Genomic DNA, 20,016 nt, shown 5'->3' on the forward strand with positions numbered 1-20,016 from the left:
TGAAATGTAAACTCTCTTACATGTATATAAAAAAAATAAAACAAAAATTTCAATATTTTTGTTTTCTTTTTCATATATTTCAAATTGCATGCACTCATTGTAAAATTACATATATATTTTTAAAATAATTTAAGTTTTATTACTGAAATTTATGTGCGCTTTTTTTAACTGACCAAAAAAATTGTCCAAAATATATGAAATAATTTGCATCAAAATAAAACCCGTGATTCTCTTCAAACGATTATGCTTTTGCATCAAACGATTAATTTCTTTTATTGATTTTATTTTTTCTTTTAAATTTTGGCAATAAAGTATTGGACAAGAATAATTCTTACTAGAATCTAGAATTTCATCAACAATAGAAATAAAATAATCTTCGAGAAAATAATTATTCATAATGGATTTAAATTTTACAAGAATTGAAATTTAAATTTAGAATATTATGACTTGAATAATTAAGAATGAAATTGTTTTTTTTAAATGCTCTTTTGATTTTCAAAGGGAAAAATTTCTATAAAGGATTTATGGTAATTATTCCCTTTTCTGTAAATCCATTATTATTTCGCGCTTTTTTTTTTTTTTTTTAAGAATTATTATAAATATTCGTACATGTTCATGTAATGTGAAGTAATATTTTAACATGTTTAACCAGCGGCTTTGAAAGATATATAACTATAGATTTTAAAATTATGCAATTTGTTCTATACTTATTATTACTAGTTTAATTTTTAGAAATTCGATTGTTACGCCTTGCTTCCCATTTGTTTCCTAACAAACAGTCATATGCATGAAAAATAAGAATTATTAAAGCTGTTTTTTTTATTCCTTTCTATTTTTTTTAAAAATAAATATTTTTTCCACAAATATTACGATATTAGTTTAATTCATTTTTTCCTTTTTCCAGATATATTCTTCTTTTTCTTTCTTTTTTTTTTTCTTATTCCGAATGTGTGATTTTATAAAAGTAAAAATGCACTATATAGCATGTTTATCCGAATTCTTTTTTATTCGTGTTCTTTATTCGGGGTTTAAAAGGACAGAAGAATCGTATTGGTAATTTAAAGGAATATAATGACTGTTAAAAAAAATGCCAATTAAGATGTTTCAATGCGTTTTTCAGTCATGCTGTTTTATAGCACATAAAATTGATTTGTAAATATGTAAATAAACTATTACTGTTGCTTTTATGTATATTTTACAAATATTTATGGAAAAGTTTCAGCTTTATGGAAATTTTTTGCTAAAATGCATACTAAAGCCAAGGAAACCTTTTGTAAGCAATAAGTTTCGAAGTTAATGCATCTGCCTACATTAAAATGGCCATTTCAATAAAAAAATTTCAAATTGTTTTGACTTTCAAATTGTCTTTCAAAGGTTTGCTTTTATATTTCTGTTTGCTTCTTCATTTTTAATATTATAATAGTACAAAATTGAATAGAAGTTTTTTAAATATAATTGTCCTTACATTAAGGAGAGCAAAAATAGGCATTATAAATTGATTTTTCAGGGAATAAATTGGAAGGACATAATAGTATCGAAAATGTTAATGTAACCGATTGAAATATTTTCCTAATATTTTATGCATTATTTATCAAGTCCAAACATAAAATGTATCCTTTTATTTGATGAATTTAGTGTTATCTTTAGCAGAATATTTATTAGCATTCTTTATTGACAGCTTCAGTAAAATGACAGAAAAAAAACAGAACCATGGAGTTGATGTTTAAGGGAATGTCCTATTTGTTAAAAAATATTAACCAATGATTAATTATTAATTTTTTTATATTTTTATGTTAAATGATGAATGAATTCTATTTTTTGATTAGATAATTTAATTTTGTTCATATAATAGGACATATTTCAAAGAAGTAATTTATATATATTAAAGACAGAAAAGCGTGAAAAATTTGTATACATTTTTTTCCCGAAAAGATTTTAAAAATATTTTTTAATCTAAATTTTTTTCAATGCTTTTTTCTTTATGTGTAACATTTTATGAATAATCCTGCAAGTTCAAACAAGTCTTTTAATGTAGGCAGATACTTTAACACTAACTTCTTTGTATTTTTTTCATTTATAATTGCAATGTTGTAATATAGAAGATTATCATACTAATACACATGCTTGTAAAAATTTGCTTTCCCAAAAAGCTGATATCCACAAGAGCTTTGTAATATCATTTAAAAAATAAGTTCGAAGCATGGAAATGTGAAAATTATATTTTGATACAAAAATAACTATTTATCAGATGTAATACTTCAGTCCTCACCATGTATTGATTAATTTGCACAAAAATTGATTTTTTTTTTTGATGAAAAGATTGAATTTTACAAATGAAAGCTCTCATTTTTATATCAATTTATAATTTCCATTTTTGGAGCAACTTATTTTTTTGTAACAAAGCTTATTTAATTTTCAGCATTTTGTTCTCTTTGTCCACAAATTATCATTTGCACAATTTTGAACTTCCTTTCAATGCAAAGCTACTGATTTTCAGTTTTGTAAAACTTCATACAATGATAATAAAATAATTCTTAATATTTTGGTGTTTTGTATTTTTATTCATTTCCACATCATTGAGCCATTTCTAAATTCTGCAGATAACAAAGATATGAGTATGTTTGTGTTGTTACTCTATAGGGCAGACCTCCTCACCTAGAATTGTCATATTTGGCACATATATACTTTGAAGGGCAACGACGCTCTTCAGATCGATTTTTTAAAGAATTTTAATTAGTTAAAGACTATGCAAAATTTTGTAATTTCATTTCCAATTTAAAACTGAAAAGGAATGAAAAATTTTATGATCATTTTTTTATTTTAATTACTGTTATTATCTTATTGAAGTGAAGTATGTTCTAAACTTGCATGGAAATATAAGTTTTAATTAATCCAAGTAATCTGATTTTGCCTTAACTAGTGTTATTGATATTATACAAACACATAATAATTTTAATAAGAAAACATATGTTGAATTATATTGAATTTAAATAATGTGTTTGAGTTTTCTTTAAGTTCAGAAATAAATACAAAACTAGCGGAAGTTGTCTTCTAGAAATTTTCTCGCATATTTTCCATAAAGATCGTATTCGTCTTTCTCCACATAAAATTTTGAACCTGTGGTAAGGCTTTGAATACTTTGCATGGCCCTGGTAACTGATAGTTACCAAACATAGATTTTTGACCCCAATCTAGCATTTTTACTCAATCTATCGTAAGAATGTATTTTGGACGCCTTTTTGCTGGCCGATTGATGAGTAAATTTGACACAAAACTGAAGTTATCGTCACAAAATAGCATACCGAATTTCATTGATTTGAGTCACTGTGTTTAAGAACTATTGCACTTATATGCATATGAAAGTTCAAACCTACAAACGTTCATCTGTTCAACAGATTTGTCTCAAAATTTGTTTGTTCATATAATTTGGGTACTAAACCTGTGTGTATCAACCTTACTCTTTGCGTATTATAATTACTGAGTTCATTTGTACTCAAACGATAGACAGATTTCCAGCGGAAAGATTTCGTTCAAAATTTGATAGAAATCTATAAATATGATCTTCGTTTCATATACCAAATTTCGACCATCCAGCTCCAAGCGTTTTTGAGGTGTCGTGTTCACAAACAGATAGACAGGCATAAAGCCAAAAATGTACTTTTCCGACACAGGAAGATCTGAAAAGGGAAGAAATCTCGAGTTCGAGTTGTCTGTATATTTTATATATGAGAAAATAAAAATTATAGATCTTAAAGCATTATTACTTCTTACTTAATAGTTTTGCAAACTTTAAATGTATATTTCACAGGCTTTTATTTTTATTGATGCAAGTGCTATTTCCTAAAGCTTTTTTCCTGTTAAAGGTAGGATCTCGAATTTTTTTGTAGACGCTTTCATATATCTGCAATATAAATATTAGCATGGATTTATGTATGTCTAAGACTTCTAGATTTTTTTTTAATGTCAAAGTTTTTAGAATTCTTATATCCCCCCCCCCAAGTTTAACTTGAAAGATAATAATTAAAAATTTATACAAAGAGTCAGATCTTCGATTCAATGCAAATTTTTGTTCCTAATAATTTAAAAAATGAGTTGAAATTATATATATAAAAAAAATTAAGTTTAAATAAACAAGAATATAAAAAAAATTGAAATAATGGTTTGCTAAAGTGATTTTTTCTGCCATTTTTTTTAATAAAACAATTCCATAACAATGCCATTAATGACTTTTAATATTACTGTCTTTTTTTTTTTTTTTTTGAAAAAGGATACTAAGGCCTATATTTGTCATTCTCCGCTATCTTCTATAACTGCGATAAATATCTTGGGAAACTAGCTATGTAAAAATATATATTTGTATTTTATTTCAATTCATAAATAGTAGTTCCTTTATTTAATCTGTTTACAATTATTTTTGACTCATATCAATCAGTCTGGTTTATTTTAAATTCATTAGATTTTTTTTAATATCTTATATATTTGTATAAATTATTATCTATTTGTACCAATGATTCAACTGATATTATTACTTGATAAATTTATATTTCTAATTTTCAACTACTACTACACTATTTCATCTGTACTGTGTTTGTGTGTGTGTGGGGGGGGGTGATTTAACGGAACGTTCCAACATGATGGGAAATAAATTCTGAATCCTAATATCTATCTGAATTTAATTCAACATGATTTGACTTTATTGGAAAGTTTAAAGCAAGATATAACCTTATTAGCACAAGATATACGACATTTTCACGATGTTGGATGATATTCTTAACGCCGGCAAGAAGATATTGCTGTGATATTTTCCTGATATCGCTGCAATATTGTTGTTCATTTTATGATAATAGGAAAGCTAAATAGCAACATTTTGACTATTTATCGTAGTTAATTTCATACACAAATGTCTTTTCATTTTTTCCCCCATTTATTTTATCATTACATATTGCGACGCCCTTTCCAAGCGCCGATAGCATTGAGGTAAGTGGCTTGACTTCGCGCTGAAAGGTTCCGAGATCGAATCTTGTCGACGTATGTACTTGTTAAAATTTTATTTTTAATTGAAAATTTTTGAATATTTAGCATTTACTAGGTGAGTTTTCTGGAACATTCCATGATGATATTTAACCCTTTCTAGGGCCGTGGGAAGTATGCTTTCCACCAAAATTATCAATCTTTGTATAAAATTATGTAGGTTGGCATAAGTTCTGACACATTTTTTTAGTAAGTCAGAAACTTAGATGCCTCAGTTCTTTTTCTAAGACAAAATGATGTGTCTTGATGTGTTACTTAATTATTAAATAACCAAATTAATTAGTCAAATTAAATTTATCTAATAAGCTAAATGAATCCCTTTTCTTATTCTAATTTCAAGCCTTAAAATATTTAAACATAATATGACTAGAAAGAAATGGCCCTTTAAAGGGTTAATGATGATTAATAATCATGTTCAGCTCAGCTTCAGAGTAAACAGGTAGCAGATGCAAGTCACATGATCACATTTTTTTGATAATGAACCGTGAACCGTATTATAACCTTACGTGCCTTCCCTATTAGCATAAAATGCCGAACAACATTGTTACGATATCATTCTAACATTGACCCTCCATTCAGAGACTCAAACAACACAGTGGAATGTCATACAATATCTTGTGCTAACAGATATTAGAGGATACAACATGGGCCAGGGATAGCTTGGTTGGTAGGGCGTTGAATGCGCATTATTTGGGTTGTGAGTTCGAACCCCGCCGATAGAAGACTATCCGTGTACATGGTGACTGGTGCACGTATAAATCTGTCCCAAGTCTAGACAATGACACATATTACCAGATAGTGGCACAGAGATGATCGTTCTCCGATTCAGGTTTAAATTACGATCTGTGAATAAGGGAATGAAATGTATGAATGAATTTCGCCTAGGAAAAGGATGAGTAGCTGAGATGTACTCATGGCAGTAGATGGCGCTTTAAAAAAAAGAGATTCTAAAGGGTCAGAGGGTTCATCTGTGACAAGTGTCATAAACAACAACAGAGAATAGAACTTTTGTTAGTAAATCTTAAACGTCTCCATGCTTACGTGACATGGATGTTTGCAGAATGGAGTGCCTTCTCGAGTATCGTCCTTGTCATCTGGTAGTGGATAGAAATCCTGTCCGTCTCGAAACAGTACTTCCTACTTAAAATAGACATCGAGTTGGATTAAATTGGACTAGAAAATGAAACTAAGTCAAGAAGCATAAAGATGAGGAGTTAAATTTGGTATTCAAGAAGAAGTATTAGTTAATTTCTAAATTTTTATATCGAAATCACATGAAAATTGTTAGAACAAGATTATAGTTACTTTTACGAAGATCAAACGAGACAAGACGCCTTTACATTGCGATTATACTTTCTTATTTGAAAAGCAAAAAGAGATTTATAAGCTTCCGGAAATACTAAAAAGGTAATACCATTTTGACAAATGATATTTTCTTTCTTAAAAGGGATATAAACATAGGTATATGAATAGGGTAGGAATGAAATTTCGACTATTGTGGAAAGACTAAAGTGATATATTAGTAAGAAAGTATTCGAATCATTTATATTGTTCAGGACGGCGTGGGAAAATTAACTTTTTAAATTTTAAAAAAATCATTTAATTTGGAGTATTTAAAAACGTAACGTGTATAACATAAAAAAAAAATGCCAAATTTCAAGTGTTTTTAAAAGGAACAGACTGTTTAAGAAATGGTTGTAAATAAATTTTTTAGGAATTTTTAATTAATATTGGGTTTTATAACATGGTATTGGTGACCTTGATTTTCCAATATCAGCGACTTCGCACTTGACAATATCTCTATCTCATATAGAAAATTTCTAATTGCCTTCTGTAACCTTCTAATGCTATTCATTCTGTAGGCGCCATCTATTGGTAGAATATAAAACGAAAGTGAAAATTTTAAGGAAATGATATATATATATTTTATTTCAACTTTTTCAGAAAATACTTTATTACTCCAATATATAAATTAAATAAGTAATTTTGAAAAAATAAAAAGTAAACTCAAACAGAAAAATTAAGTCATTCACACATTACTTAAATTAGTAAATTAAGTATTAATTACAATTAATACACTTTATATTTAATATCAATTAATAATTTTTAATTAATAGTATGATTAATTTAATAAATATTTAAAAATAACAACAGCAAAAATATTTCTTACTCAAAAAATCGTGGATTATATTATGCATCTATACTGATTAAAGCAATACCATCCGCTTATTGGTTCGTTGTGAAGTGATTTTGTGATTCTGTTTAACCAATGGAAGAGGTACTTGGGGTTATCCCAGCGTTCAGAGATTGCAATCCGATTTGAAATGAAGTCAGAAAAAAATGATTTGTTGTTAAACAATCATGAATGAAACTGGGCCACCTTTACCTGTTGACGCGCAGCTTATCCGCAGTTGTATAATTATTGAAGATGAAAATGCGGCCCCTCAAATCGAAACAAGTTCGCCAAATAAAATTTCGAAGAAAAATAAAACCGCTCTAAAAAATAAATTACAAAAAATCCTTTCTTGTGCTGTTTGCTTAGAACTGCGAAGATCAGCTATTTATCAAGTAATATGTTTTAAATAGTTATTAATTTATTTAAAGTATAAAGTTTTTATTTGATCTTTAATCGAAAGTTGCAATTATTCATAATATTACTTCTTTTTAAAAACAGGAATATCGCAGCTTTTGTCTGACATATTTTCTAATAATTATTGCGACATCATGATATGGCTTCTCTTTGTTTGAGTTGAAATATTTTAAATTTTATTTTCTTCTAAAAGTGTAAATGCACTAATTGTAGAATTCAAAATAATTGTTGATAATAATATTATGTTATAATAATCCTTATTTATTTTATTACAATTATTTTAAATTATTGTTGTATAATTAAACTTTTTTCTTTACGATTTCGAATCTACGGATTCTATTAACTCACAATGCTTAAAGATCTGCCCTTTACTTTAAAGTAGATTTCAGTTTTTTTAAATATATTTTTTAGAGCAAAATTTAATGTTCAAATAACAATATGTAATGTTAAATTTTATATTTATCAGCGTTTAGTCAATGTGAATTGTTTTGAATAAGACTATAAATTTTGATGCATGTATAAAAGTATAATTATTCTTCTGCTATTTAATTAATGGTGTAACATGGTTTTATTTATTTCCTTTTCAGTAACATAATATATTATCCAATGAGAGTATAAATTACACATTTCTTCATCATTTTTGCATTTATATATAAAAATAAGATTCATCAATAAATAACTTCATTGTTATCATTAATCACTATTTATGCTGGATAGAGGCAGCATAACATTTTCTTCTTTATTATTATCTGTTTATTTAATTTTTAAAAATTGTTTTCCTAATATTTTCTTTTTTATTGGTGTTGTTTAAAGTAATTCAGATTTTAATTAATTCAGTTTATTAAAAATTATTCTTTTTTTCCCCTGAATTTGCTATTGATAACCATTTTATAAATTCTATCTTAAAATTTTATTTGATGATAAACTATATTAAAAAAAATTCAAAAGTTGAATTACAAGTTATAAAAAATAGAAGCATATAGTTTTTATTATACATTTTTCCCATTTAAAGAATTTTTTAAAAAAATAATTCTGTTTGAAAATCATTTTAGTGTAAGTATGGTCATCTCATTTGTGCTGGTTGTTTTGGTGATATCCTTACTGAAAGCAAACTGCAAAATGAAATTGCTTCCTGTCCTGTTTGTCGATCGACAATCGGTAAAGAGCTGTGCACTCGGAATATTGCCGTAGAACAAACAATATCTGCATTACCTGTGACTTGTCCATATTGTTTGCTGCAGATTAATCCAGAAAACTACAAATCTCATAAAAAATGCTTATGTGAAAAAAGGTGTGTATATTATTGTCTATTTGGGCAAGATGATAACAAAACATTAAAAAAAATTCTCTTAATTATAATCAATTCCTTAGATTAGTGATACCTAAGTTAGATTGCACAGAAATACATTGTGGTCATGACAGAATGCATGTAATTCAAAGGTAGCTTAGAAATTATCTGGATGCAAAAACATTTCATTAGAATTCTGTAAAGGTTTATTTTAAGTTATTTCCTCCTTTTATTTTCATTAACAAATGCTGAATTTTATGATTTGTTTTTTAACTGTTTGATTATGCCAAAATTTTCTGTCCAAATTGAAATTACAAGAATTTGTTTCCTCGAAAAATGTGCACGTTTGAAAAATAATTTTAAAAATGCTGTTGTATATTACTTTAAATTCTGCTATTCAAAATGCAGATACTTTTTCTTTGTTTATTTCATGTGGTTATATTTTATTTATTTATTTTAATTTTCTAAATTTTGTCAATCTAATTTTTTCATATAACAAATAGAATCATATTCTTAAATACTATAAAATAAATGAAATATTTAAAAATAAATTAAGAAATATGACCTTTTAAAGCTTCTAAATATTGAGTTCAACTGTTCAAATTTTATAATCAATATCTCGTTTATAATTTAACACTAAATGTAGTTGCATTTCATCAATATATTAGAACTGCCATGGGATAAGGTTATTTGTCCCTTGCTGTAGTGTTTGTGTGAATGGTATTTTGCTTCTTGTTTTGTTGTATTTGAAATGCACTTCTGTTGTCTGTTCATCTACCATATGCTGAATATTATTTGCTCAGTGATTACTGTTTTAATGTTGAAAACAGTAATACTGAGAAATAAAGAACAGCAAAATAAAAATATAACTTTGACATTGTATGACTAGAATATTCATATGACTAGAAGATGGCAGGGAAAAAACTGATTAAATGCAGTTTTAAACTTAATTGAAAAAAAAAAAAATAGCAGTTTTAAGATTAACTTTTTTAACCAATCCAAACATGTAATATTTTATAGAAATAAGGTAGAAGTACTAAAAAAATAATAAATTAAGCATTCATATTTTTTTGAATGAATTCTACTGAAGTGTTTTTATATTTCTGTTTTCTTGTGCTGTTTAAAAAGTCATTCCATATGTATTTATGTCCCATCCTTTATTTTGTTTATTTTCTGTTTCTTTATTTATTATTGACGTTAAACTGTCATAAATATCTCTCTTGTATTAATAAATCTTGTTTGGAATTTATATTTTATTAATATAAATAATAATTGCTATTTTTAAAAGTATGTAATTTTTAATTATATGATCATAATATATAATCAATGTGATTATTGCATAGCTAAATAAAAAGTTATTTAATAATATTAAATACCAAAATCAAAGTTAAACTAAACATAATTAAGCTTAATGAAGCTATTGCATGTTTCAAGCATAGCCTTACAGACTTTCCATTAGAAAGATACATCTCAAAGATATCAGTATATACCATTAAAAAAATGATAATAAAATTTTTTTTTGAAAGTTCACTGTGTGAGGTAAATGTTATTATATCAAAATAAATGGTTACTTCGAGGATTATATTGTTTTTATTTTTCTAGAGTGCATAGTGTGATTAATTCTCTGGCTGCATAGTTCTTATAATCACTATTTAGATGTGATGTTTGCAAATGAGTTGAAATATTTTTCAAAGAAAGTGAACTGATACTTTATGTTACACAATAATAATATAATATAATAAAAATCTTTAATAGTAAAAATAAACACTCTAAACTCCGAAAAACTCAGGATGCAATAGAAAATGGAATGTCTGCCAACCCTGGGAAATCGCGAGATATGCAGCTGGAGGGTTAAAAGTACTTAAAAATTGATTATTTTTTAATGGTCGTTATATAAGGGCATTAAAAGGGTTTGTATTTTGTCTACGTACTTCCCCCCCCCCTTCTCATAATTGAAAAAAAAAAAAAATATTTATGTGACAGTTTGAATGAATTAAAAAATTAGCAAAATTTCTGAAAAGAAATCGCAATAGTATTTAATCATGACTTATATATTCTAGATTTATTTCTGCTATTCTTTAACTTTTTTTTTTCAAAGAAATTAATATGTTAATGAAATGGCAGTTTTAAATTTTTTTTATAGATAATACAATTAATTTCAATATTATAAAAGTCTTGGAAGATGCTTTAGTAAGATTTTTCGTAAGAAAATTGTATAAAAAATGTTTTAAATAACTTAACATCAATGCTTCTGAAAAATAATCTGCATTTGCTGATGATATTTTTTGTCAATGTAAATAAAGTTGTTGAGCGTATGTATATAGGTTCCACATCCTCTGTACAACTTGGTAGAATGGAACCAAATTTTGCACACTAATAATCTAACACAAAAGAAAGCATACTGTAAAATTTTCAATGCTCAAAATTTAAGTACTTACTTTATAAGAAATTAGCTAACATTTTATTTCTTTTTCATATTAATTTTAAGTTAAATCATTCGAAAAGAAATATTTTTAAACTGTTTTGAAATTTAAAATTTTATCATTTCAATGATATCAAATTCATTTCTGTGCAATATTTCTTTCAAGCATTACTAATTTAAAAAAAAAATGTTAGCACATTAAAATTAATGTTAAATTTGAGCTACTCCACCACTATTTTTTTTTAATTTTTGTTTTATTTTAGTACATTTCATATATATATATATATATATATATTTCTCTGTGGTTTCATGTGTTTTAAAGTAGTGATTTAACATTTATTAAAAGCCAATATAAATCAATATTAAAACTCTTGTGAGCAAATGAAATATATTTAATAAAAGCAATGATTTCATGATATGAGGAATTAATTAATACTTTTTGCCCCTCCAAAACTTTGGTGGAAATTATCCTGAAAAAAGTTGTACCACTGTAAAATGAAAAATTTTGCTTTTTTATTGATACGGATTTCATTTTTGTGTAATATTTCTTTCAAAATTTTTATTAATTCTTTAGAAAGTGTAACATAGTTGAGATTACAAAATTTGTAGGTAATTCAAATTAATTGCCAGACAATGTTATGACTGAACTGCACTATAATTTTTTAACAAAAATTTTCTATTTCAATAAATATGTCTTGAAAAAGATTTTATATATTTTAAAATTTTATGCAAAAGTTAATTCTAGATTAAAAATTTTACACATAAAATAATTTTAATCTGGATAATATTGGTATATCTTCTATAAGTGTAAAAAATTTGATATTTTCTTTTTCAACATAGCTAATTTAATTTTAATGCACAGTTCTATTAGAAATTGAAATATATTAATATTAGTCCTCTCCCCCCTAAAGATATTTTAAAAGATGCTTACAATGTGCTTATTTTTGAAGATAAAAGTTGACTGCTCATTTTGTTCTCTCATGAATATTTCATACAAACTATAATTACAGTTATCTATCTCGTATTTCAATTCCTAATATTATGATTTGTGATCTCAAAAAACTTTTTTTAGAAATAAAAATTTGTGTGGAATTTCTTTCAGACCAGCTATTTGTTGCAACAACTTAATTGGATGTCCGTGGGAAGGGCCCTACCAAGAAAAGCATAAACACCAAGAACAATGCAAACAACTTTCTGCTAATGGTTATGATATATTGAAGTCCTTAAATGCTATGGATGAAGAGTCTAAAGATGAAGTAAATCTTTATGAAAGAATATTTGAGTTACTCTCTGTAGACAAGTTTTCTTACCATGGTAAGATAAAGTTTAGAATCATACAGGAATTTTAAAATTTTATATTCTCTTGTGCAAAATATAGAGAAAGTATTGTAATTGTTTTTAAAAATGGAGCTTGAGATTTTTAGGAATTTCTGCATTTCAGATATTCCTGTCTTCGAAAAACAGGTTTTTTAACATTATATTTATCTGTTTTTTGTGAATATAATAACTCAAAATTGTTTTAATCTAAACAGAAGAAATTTGATATGTGATCTTATTGATAAATTTGTTGATTTCTAAAAATTTTGAGCAAAATCCTTTATTATTTGTAAATATAAATTTGCATAATGACTATAAAATGAGCTAGATGAATAAAATTTGTTGCACAAATTTAACTTCTAGAGTGTTGATACATAACAGATTTGGAACCAAATCCATCTAGTTGTTGATTCTCTATTGGTCTCTTTTTTTCCACAACCATGTAAACCTGATAACTCAGAAATGCAGTGATTTAAATTTATGAAATTTGGTATGTAATTTTGTGGCTATAATTGCTGTTCTATGCAAAATTTTGATTTTGTTTTGTTGGACAAAAACATATCTAAAATTCAGGATATTATTAACTACACGTGAGAGATTAATTGCCAAAAAATTTGCTAAGGATCATGTGATAGATCCAGTAAAAATTTAAATTCATGTCAAAAATTGCTGTTTTGTAATTGTTCTTATCAATGCCATACAAAGCATTCATGATCTTATCCAATGTTCAAAATTTTATGAAGGAAGGAAGATAATACTTTTATTCAATACCATAGAGAGTATACAAAATTTTTTTGGAGAAATCACTCTCACTGGTTATCATTTGTTTGAAATTTTAATAATAAATTTGATTTTTATTGTTTACCTAATATATTCATTATGAAATTTTTATTTTTTTACTTAATATATTCACTATTTATCAACAATTAAATTTTTTTTTAGATAAGTTATAATTTTCTTTATTATTATTATTTAATGAATATGCATTGTATTTATATGTCAGTAATCTGAAAAAAAAGGGAATTAATTCAAAATTCTTTTTTTCTGCTTTTCTTTTCTTCTCGTAAGAAAACCTCCCATTAGTTAACTAAGCTCTTGAATGTATTTAATTCTTTAATAGACAGACCTTCATTCTTCCTGTTGTTTAATGGATAAATGAAGTATTTGGACTAAAATATTCTTTTGTTAATTCTAAATTGTTTGGTGAGTGCCAGTTGTTGAATAATTTGCTTTATACTAGCAGTAAATCAACAGCATGTAATACTTTTTTTTTATCATCAGTCACATTACAAATAAAATTATCTTTAGAGAAAATTATAACAGATATCATCCTGGTATATAATTTGACAAGTGTATCTAATACTTTTTTATTTGTTAATCTCTAGAGATAGAAACATGTTTCTCATGTTGAAACATCAAATCATGATTTCAATTTAATGTGATTATTTAATCGATTCTTACTACAAAATGGAAGAAAGATGTTTTATTTAAACCTACAATTTATGAAACAAACTGTGTTAATTCAGATATTAAAATTTTATTGGTTATATGGCCATCAATATTTTGAAATAAATACCTTAATTTATAATTATTTAGTATAATAATCCAAAGTTTTAATAATAAGAAACACTACTTTTTATTTCATGCAATAACTGTAGGTCTGCAATAATAGTAAACATTAATTATTTTTAGATTTGCAATTTAGGCACTGTTCATATGACGACAAAAATGAATCATATGAAACATCCAAATTTTCTGCATTTGATAAATTGTGGACTATTCATGGACATTTCAAAGATAAGCCATCAGAGTTTTATTATAAGCTCAGCTTAAAAGGAACACTGGACAAGTAAGTTAACAATTATATAATCCAGTTTAATTTGAGTGAATAATCATAACACTGAAGTATAGTTATAATTGTTTCCATTCTGTTATAATTTTTTTCATTTATCTTCTTATTTTACCTATACTGTTTTTTTTTTATTATTAAATGAATAAATCAATTTTTGAAACACTAAATGATATAACCAAGCCAGTAATAATAATAATAATAAAACTTTTTATTTATTTATTGCAGCAAAAATTGCAAAAACATATGTATGGGCACTAAACATTGAATATTCTTCTATATTTTTGCATTTGATCAGTACCTTTTACTTGTAATTTTTATTATATTATTATTAAGAAAATATATTAGTGAAAAAATTGTTAAATATTTAGAATTGATTTGCATGTCAGAATTATAATTTTAAGTCCATTTTAAATACTATAATTTTTTCATTTAATATCTTTTTTAGTAAAGTTTCAATCTGAGTGGACATGAACTTTAACCATTGATTTAATTATTATTTTGTCTAATCATAATATATGAATGCTAACTTGGTAAAATCAAATTCCTCTCTTCATATTTTGTAGTAGATTAATTTATTAGTCTGAAATAATAATAATAATAACAAATTTCATCAGTTCATGATGAATGAACTGATGAACCCAACCCCAACTCTCCTTTGTAGTTTTTCCTTTTGTATTTCCTTTCTTGGCTTCTTGTATATCATAAGATCTTTCCCATCTCTCTGATTTTGCAGCCTTTGTTACTGAAAGCAAATGAGTTGAGTTTTATATAAGCATGTTATAAAATTTTTTTAAAAAGAACTTAGCATATTTGTTTTTTAATCTATAATTTTAGTTAATATTTATTATAGAAAAAAGTAAATCAATGAATGTGTAATTCTGAAACCTTTTCCAAACTGCCCATTCTTAATCAGTCATAATAATATATTATCATATTGTTAATTCTTAAATATTCAATAGAATTAAATTGTATTTTCTTTTCTTTATTTATTTGTTCTCTAATCCTTTAAAATCTGAATCTTTTGTCAGCATCATTGTCACTTATTTTTACTCATATTATTGATTCATCAAAGTAAGTCTGATTTTTTTTTTTTTTAGCAGTGATGATTATAAATTTAAATTGATTTGACTTTATGGTAGACTAAACTTGTGTTAAGTTTAATGAATTTTGCTGGAAATTGAGAAATTATTCTTATATTTGTTTTATTATATTGTTACTACTAATAAAATTGTGTGTTGCTCTTAATATTGTACAGATTCAACAATTTAATCTGGAGATACCAAATTTCTAAGAATATAGTTTGGGAGGAGAAAAATTACATGAATCCATATTTAAAATTTTAAATTAGAATTTTAATTTATATAAAAATTTCTCTTTTCTTTCTCCTCCATTTTCCAAATAAATTATTACTGAAAAATATATTTTAATTTGTATATTGTTATTATGTGATTGCCCCTCCCCTAGTTTTACCAAATTTTTAAATGCAATTAGTTTTACCAAATCATTATTTAATTTAATTTTTAAATCAAAATTTTTTTTAATTGGAATTGGCGATTATATCTCATATATTTTTTTAGTTGGTAATTTCTCCTTTAGTCATGTAAAGGTAATATTTTCATAACTTACAAATATTATGTTCCTTTTTATGTTGTCTTTTTATATCTGAATTAAATATATCAGGTTATGCATTTTTGTGTACTTGAATTATTTTGCTGAAAAAAAAATTTTTTTTAATTTTAAATATATTCATACTTATAAAATTACAGTTGTCTTTATTTTAAGAGTAAAGTTCTCTACGTTTTTTTTATTACTTATTTATGTGTTATAATTAACTTAGAAATTACACATTTAATCAATTAAAGTAATATAATAATTGCAGTCATTTGTGTTATCTATGGTTAAATATATATATAATTTCGTCATGAATTTTGCCCTTTTTTTTCTCTCTATATGGTAATTTACATTTCTGGTGGAATATATTTAGTATGTGAATGAATGATTCAGATGTTTGCTATGCTCCATTTTATTATGGAAAAAGCATTTGTTAATTTGTTATTTTTATATGATAATTATTTTAAATATGCTCTTAATTACAATAACTATGCATAGTTTATTATTAAAAACATTCGTTATCAAAGTCATTGTAAATAAATCTTATGTTTTTTAGAGTGATTTTGTCTAAGAGTTTTTTAGCAAATTGTAAAGATCTAAATCATTAACTTCACTAGCTATGAGATATTCAATAATTTTTTTTAAGTGTAACAATTAATACTTTTTGTAAATAATCAATGCTTTTAGCTTGCCAAAAATCAAATAAGTTGCACAATTAGTAAATTAATGCTATTCGTATAATGGGTGAATCAGTTAGTTGCTAAAGGCCACTTTTATTTTATATTGTTTCTATATGTAATTCTAAGGGAAGAAAGTAATTATTATTTATGAGCTGTAAATTTATTCTATCTTTTATTAACCAGAAAGGCTTGTGTAAATTTTTATTTTTCACATAGCTTTTGTGGGTGGATTTTTCTGCATTAGCTATTTTTCTTCTTTTAAATGATACAAGAACAGTATTTAACTACATACTTTCTATTATTTATTCTAGGCCATTCTCCTTGCATTATCTCTTAGTTAAAGGACCTTACAGTGAAATGGAGATCAAGCCAAAGCTTTGCCAATTTACATTTGAAGAAAATTCTTTAGATGGCCCTTTTGAATCTTTAAGTTTATGGTATCACTCTGATTCTTTAAAAGGTTTCTTCCAATCAAAGCGTGTTAATTTTAGAATTTTCTTTTTTGAAAGTAAATAACAAATTCCACAACTTTATTTCAATCAAGGAACATGTAAATAGCTCATCATTTCTCTTTGTTTTTTCTTATTATGAAAAACAATTATCCTTTAATAGTAAAGAAATACCATAGTACAAACAACCACCGAAACCGTTTCCTTATTTATAAGTCTTTTATTATTTTATTATTTTTAACCATGTTAAAAATGTGTGGAACAATTTTTTGGGAAACTTATTAATGAATGTCTTGTTTAGCTATTGCATTCAAACTTTTTTCCTAAATTTTTCAGATGATGTTGCCTTTCTCTATTTTGTATTTTTAATTTCTGTTAGCAACTTATATGAGAAGGATTATGGATAATAAAGACTAGCATTTTTCCATCTGGTAAATTTCTAATTTATAGTTATTTTTGTCATCATGTTTAATTTTTAACCTTTTCAATTTAAGATTCACTAAAGTGCTTCAATTCCATAATTTCCTTTTCACAAATCCAAAATATTTCATAAAATGTTCTTCCTTCATGATTGCAGTGAAATAATGGTCTTTGTTTATGATTGCTGAAGATTGTTTCTATTTTCATGTTTCCTGATTGCATTTAACTATAAAACTTAAGAATCTGAATTTGTGGGTGGATGGATTGAAAAGTGTATTATTGTGAATGTGTCACGGTGGATGGTTTTTTGCATTTTCTTAATGCCAAATTGATGTATGATATAATAACACTTTGTTATTTATAGATAAAGTGTTTATTATAAGTGGCTATATGCATAAGATAAAGGTATTTGGTGAATGTTACTTTTTTATTGAAAGAATTGGAATTGTAGAATTACTATTTTGAAAGTTTTATTTTAAAATAAAAAGAGAATTTTAATATTTGACTTAGTTGCATTACTGATGTAATCAATTATATTTTCTCTTACATTCTTTTGAAATATTTCTACTTAAAAGAAATTATTTAGTCTATCAAATGTATTCTGTTAGAAAGTTTGGAATTGATAAGCCTTCTTTTCCCATTATTTTTCTGAATTGCTAGTCTGATTTTAAAAATTTCTTGTACTTGAAATTTTTAGTAATATTCTGTTGTTTATCTTATTCAATTAAATTCTTGGTGATTTTAAAATATTTGTGTAAGTTTTTATAGCCATATAAGTACAATATACAAAAAACATTCTAATTGATGTGTAATGTGATCAAACAGTGTGGTGATATTCATTCCTGTATATATTTATTAAGAAAATATTTTCATATCATCCTGGTGATTTCTTTTTCGATGAAACCTTTACATTTCCCTGCATTTATTTATTTATTTTGGTTGTTGACATTTGATTTTAGAATTGATTTGTCATGTTGTTTGTAGGAAGAATAACTGTTTTAATAATTTCGGAAACATATGATACACGTCAGTATAAATTATTTGTAGCTTAGATTCTGACGACTGTTTCCATTATGATTATTTAATTATATAAATGGAAATTTTCCCATAGATTAAATATAATCTTAATAGTTAAGTAATATTTTCATGAAATTTTTTTAAAACTTTGTATAATTTATTTTAAATATACAATTGTCAGTTGTTTTATTTAAGTATCTGACAAATAATTGTGAATTTTATTATATTAAAAAGTATTCTGGAAACATATGTATAACTGGATGTTGTAACATTTCAATTTGATGGGTGAAAATAAATTTGATGAATAAAAATTGCATTTTCACTTAATTTGCTAAATAGTTGTTTGTTTTTAATTTCTTTTAAGTTATGATAAAGAACACTTAAAAAAAATAAATTTTTATCTAATGGAGAACTGTAAATTGTTTATTTCTGAATAATTCAAAATAGAGAATTGTGGATGAAATAGAAATAAAATTTTGGTTATAACTAATAATTTCACATTCATTTAGTGATGTTTTTTACTGTAAACTGTAAAAAAAGTTATATATGCATATCTTAAAAATCTTTTACTCTCAAAAATTTGGGAAAAAATTAATCATATATCAGAAACATATTTAATTGTTCTTTAATCAGAAAGTTACAGGTTCGGAAAACCTGTCTACTTTTGTATATGTTTGTCTGATGTACATGAAATCTGATATTAATGATCAAATATCCTCCTCCTGGTAGAATGGGTATGCTTCCTCTCATCTTTTCATTATTACATGCCCATTTTACAAAATGATTGTAGTGGAACTAAATTTTATTATATATATCTAATTACCATCTCTTATATGGGGTGTCAAGTTAATTTTTAAATCATTAGATTTAGGCATATACTTCCAATTGAAAATATGCTTTAAATGATGTGAAAAAATATATTTTGTGTTATTCCAGTCAAATGTACCCCCTGAAAAAAATGAGCGAATTTGAATTTTTATATAATTTCTCCCCCATGTCATATTAGTCATATTTAGTAAAATATTTTTGGAATGTTAATGTTCTAAGCAAAAGAGTTCACCTTTTACATGCAAACTTTAAATTTCATTATTTTAGAACCAATCAACATTGCTTCCTTATTGAAACATTGCATTTTTACTGGCAGATCTTGTTTTTTGAGGCAGCCATTGAAATGGTATAAAATAGTGATATTCGAAGCTTCATTGATTTTGTGCCTAATATTTAAAATATTAGAGTGTAAAAAATATATTATTAAATATGACTTATAGGACTGAGAGACTAGAAAAAAAATCCATAATTTTTATCAGTAATACATTTATTGACTCAGATATTATAAAAT

General features: G+C 25.2%; 1 protein-coding gene across 1 annotated transcript; it reads left to right on the forward strand.

The window, feature by feature from the left end:
• Positions 1-7,349: 7,349 nt before the first annotated feature.
• LOC129972123 (zinc finger TRAF-type-containing protein 1-B-like) lies at positions 7,350-18,959 on the forward strand. The gene is made up of 5 exons (XM_056086120.1): positions 7,350-7,599; positions 8,674-8,912; positions 12,434-12,645; positions 14,341-14,497; positions 17,103-18,959. The coding sequence occupies exons 1-5, from the start codon at positions 7,393-7,395 to the stop codon at positions 17,305-17,307; spliced, it is 1,020 nt and encodes a 339-aa protein (XP_055942095.1). The 5' UTR covers positions 7,350-7,392; the 3' UTR covers positions 17,308-18,959.
• Positions 18,960-20,016: the final 1,057 nt, after the last annotated feature.

This window comes from Argiope bruennichi, chromosome 6 (genome assembly GCF_947563725.1).
Source record: "Argiope bruennichi chromosome 6, qqArgBrue1.1, whole genome shotgun sequence".
NCBI classification, from domain to species: Eukaryota; Metazoa; Arthropoda; class Arachnida; order Araneae; family Araneidae; genus Argiope; species Argiope bruennichi.

Bases quoted from the DNA above. Each gene is read 5' to 3' on its own strand.
- LOC129972123 (XM_056086120.1), top strand. From the start codon at position 7,393: ATGAATGAAACTGGGCCACCTTTACCTGTTGACGCGCAGCTTATCCGC. The intron at 8,913-12,433 runs GTGTGTATATTA...AATTTCTTTCAG, and splicing joins AAATGCTTATGTGAAAAAAG to ACCAGCTATTTGTTGCAACA. The intron at 12,646-14,340 runs GTAAGATAAAGT...AATTATTTTTAG, and splicing joins AGACAAGTTTTCTTACCATG to ATTTGCAATTTAGGCACTGT.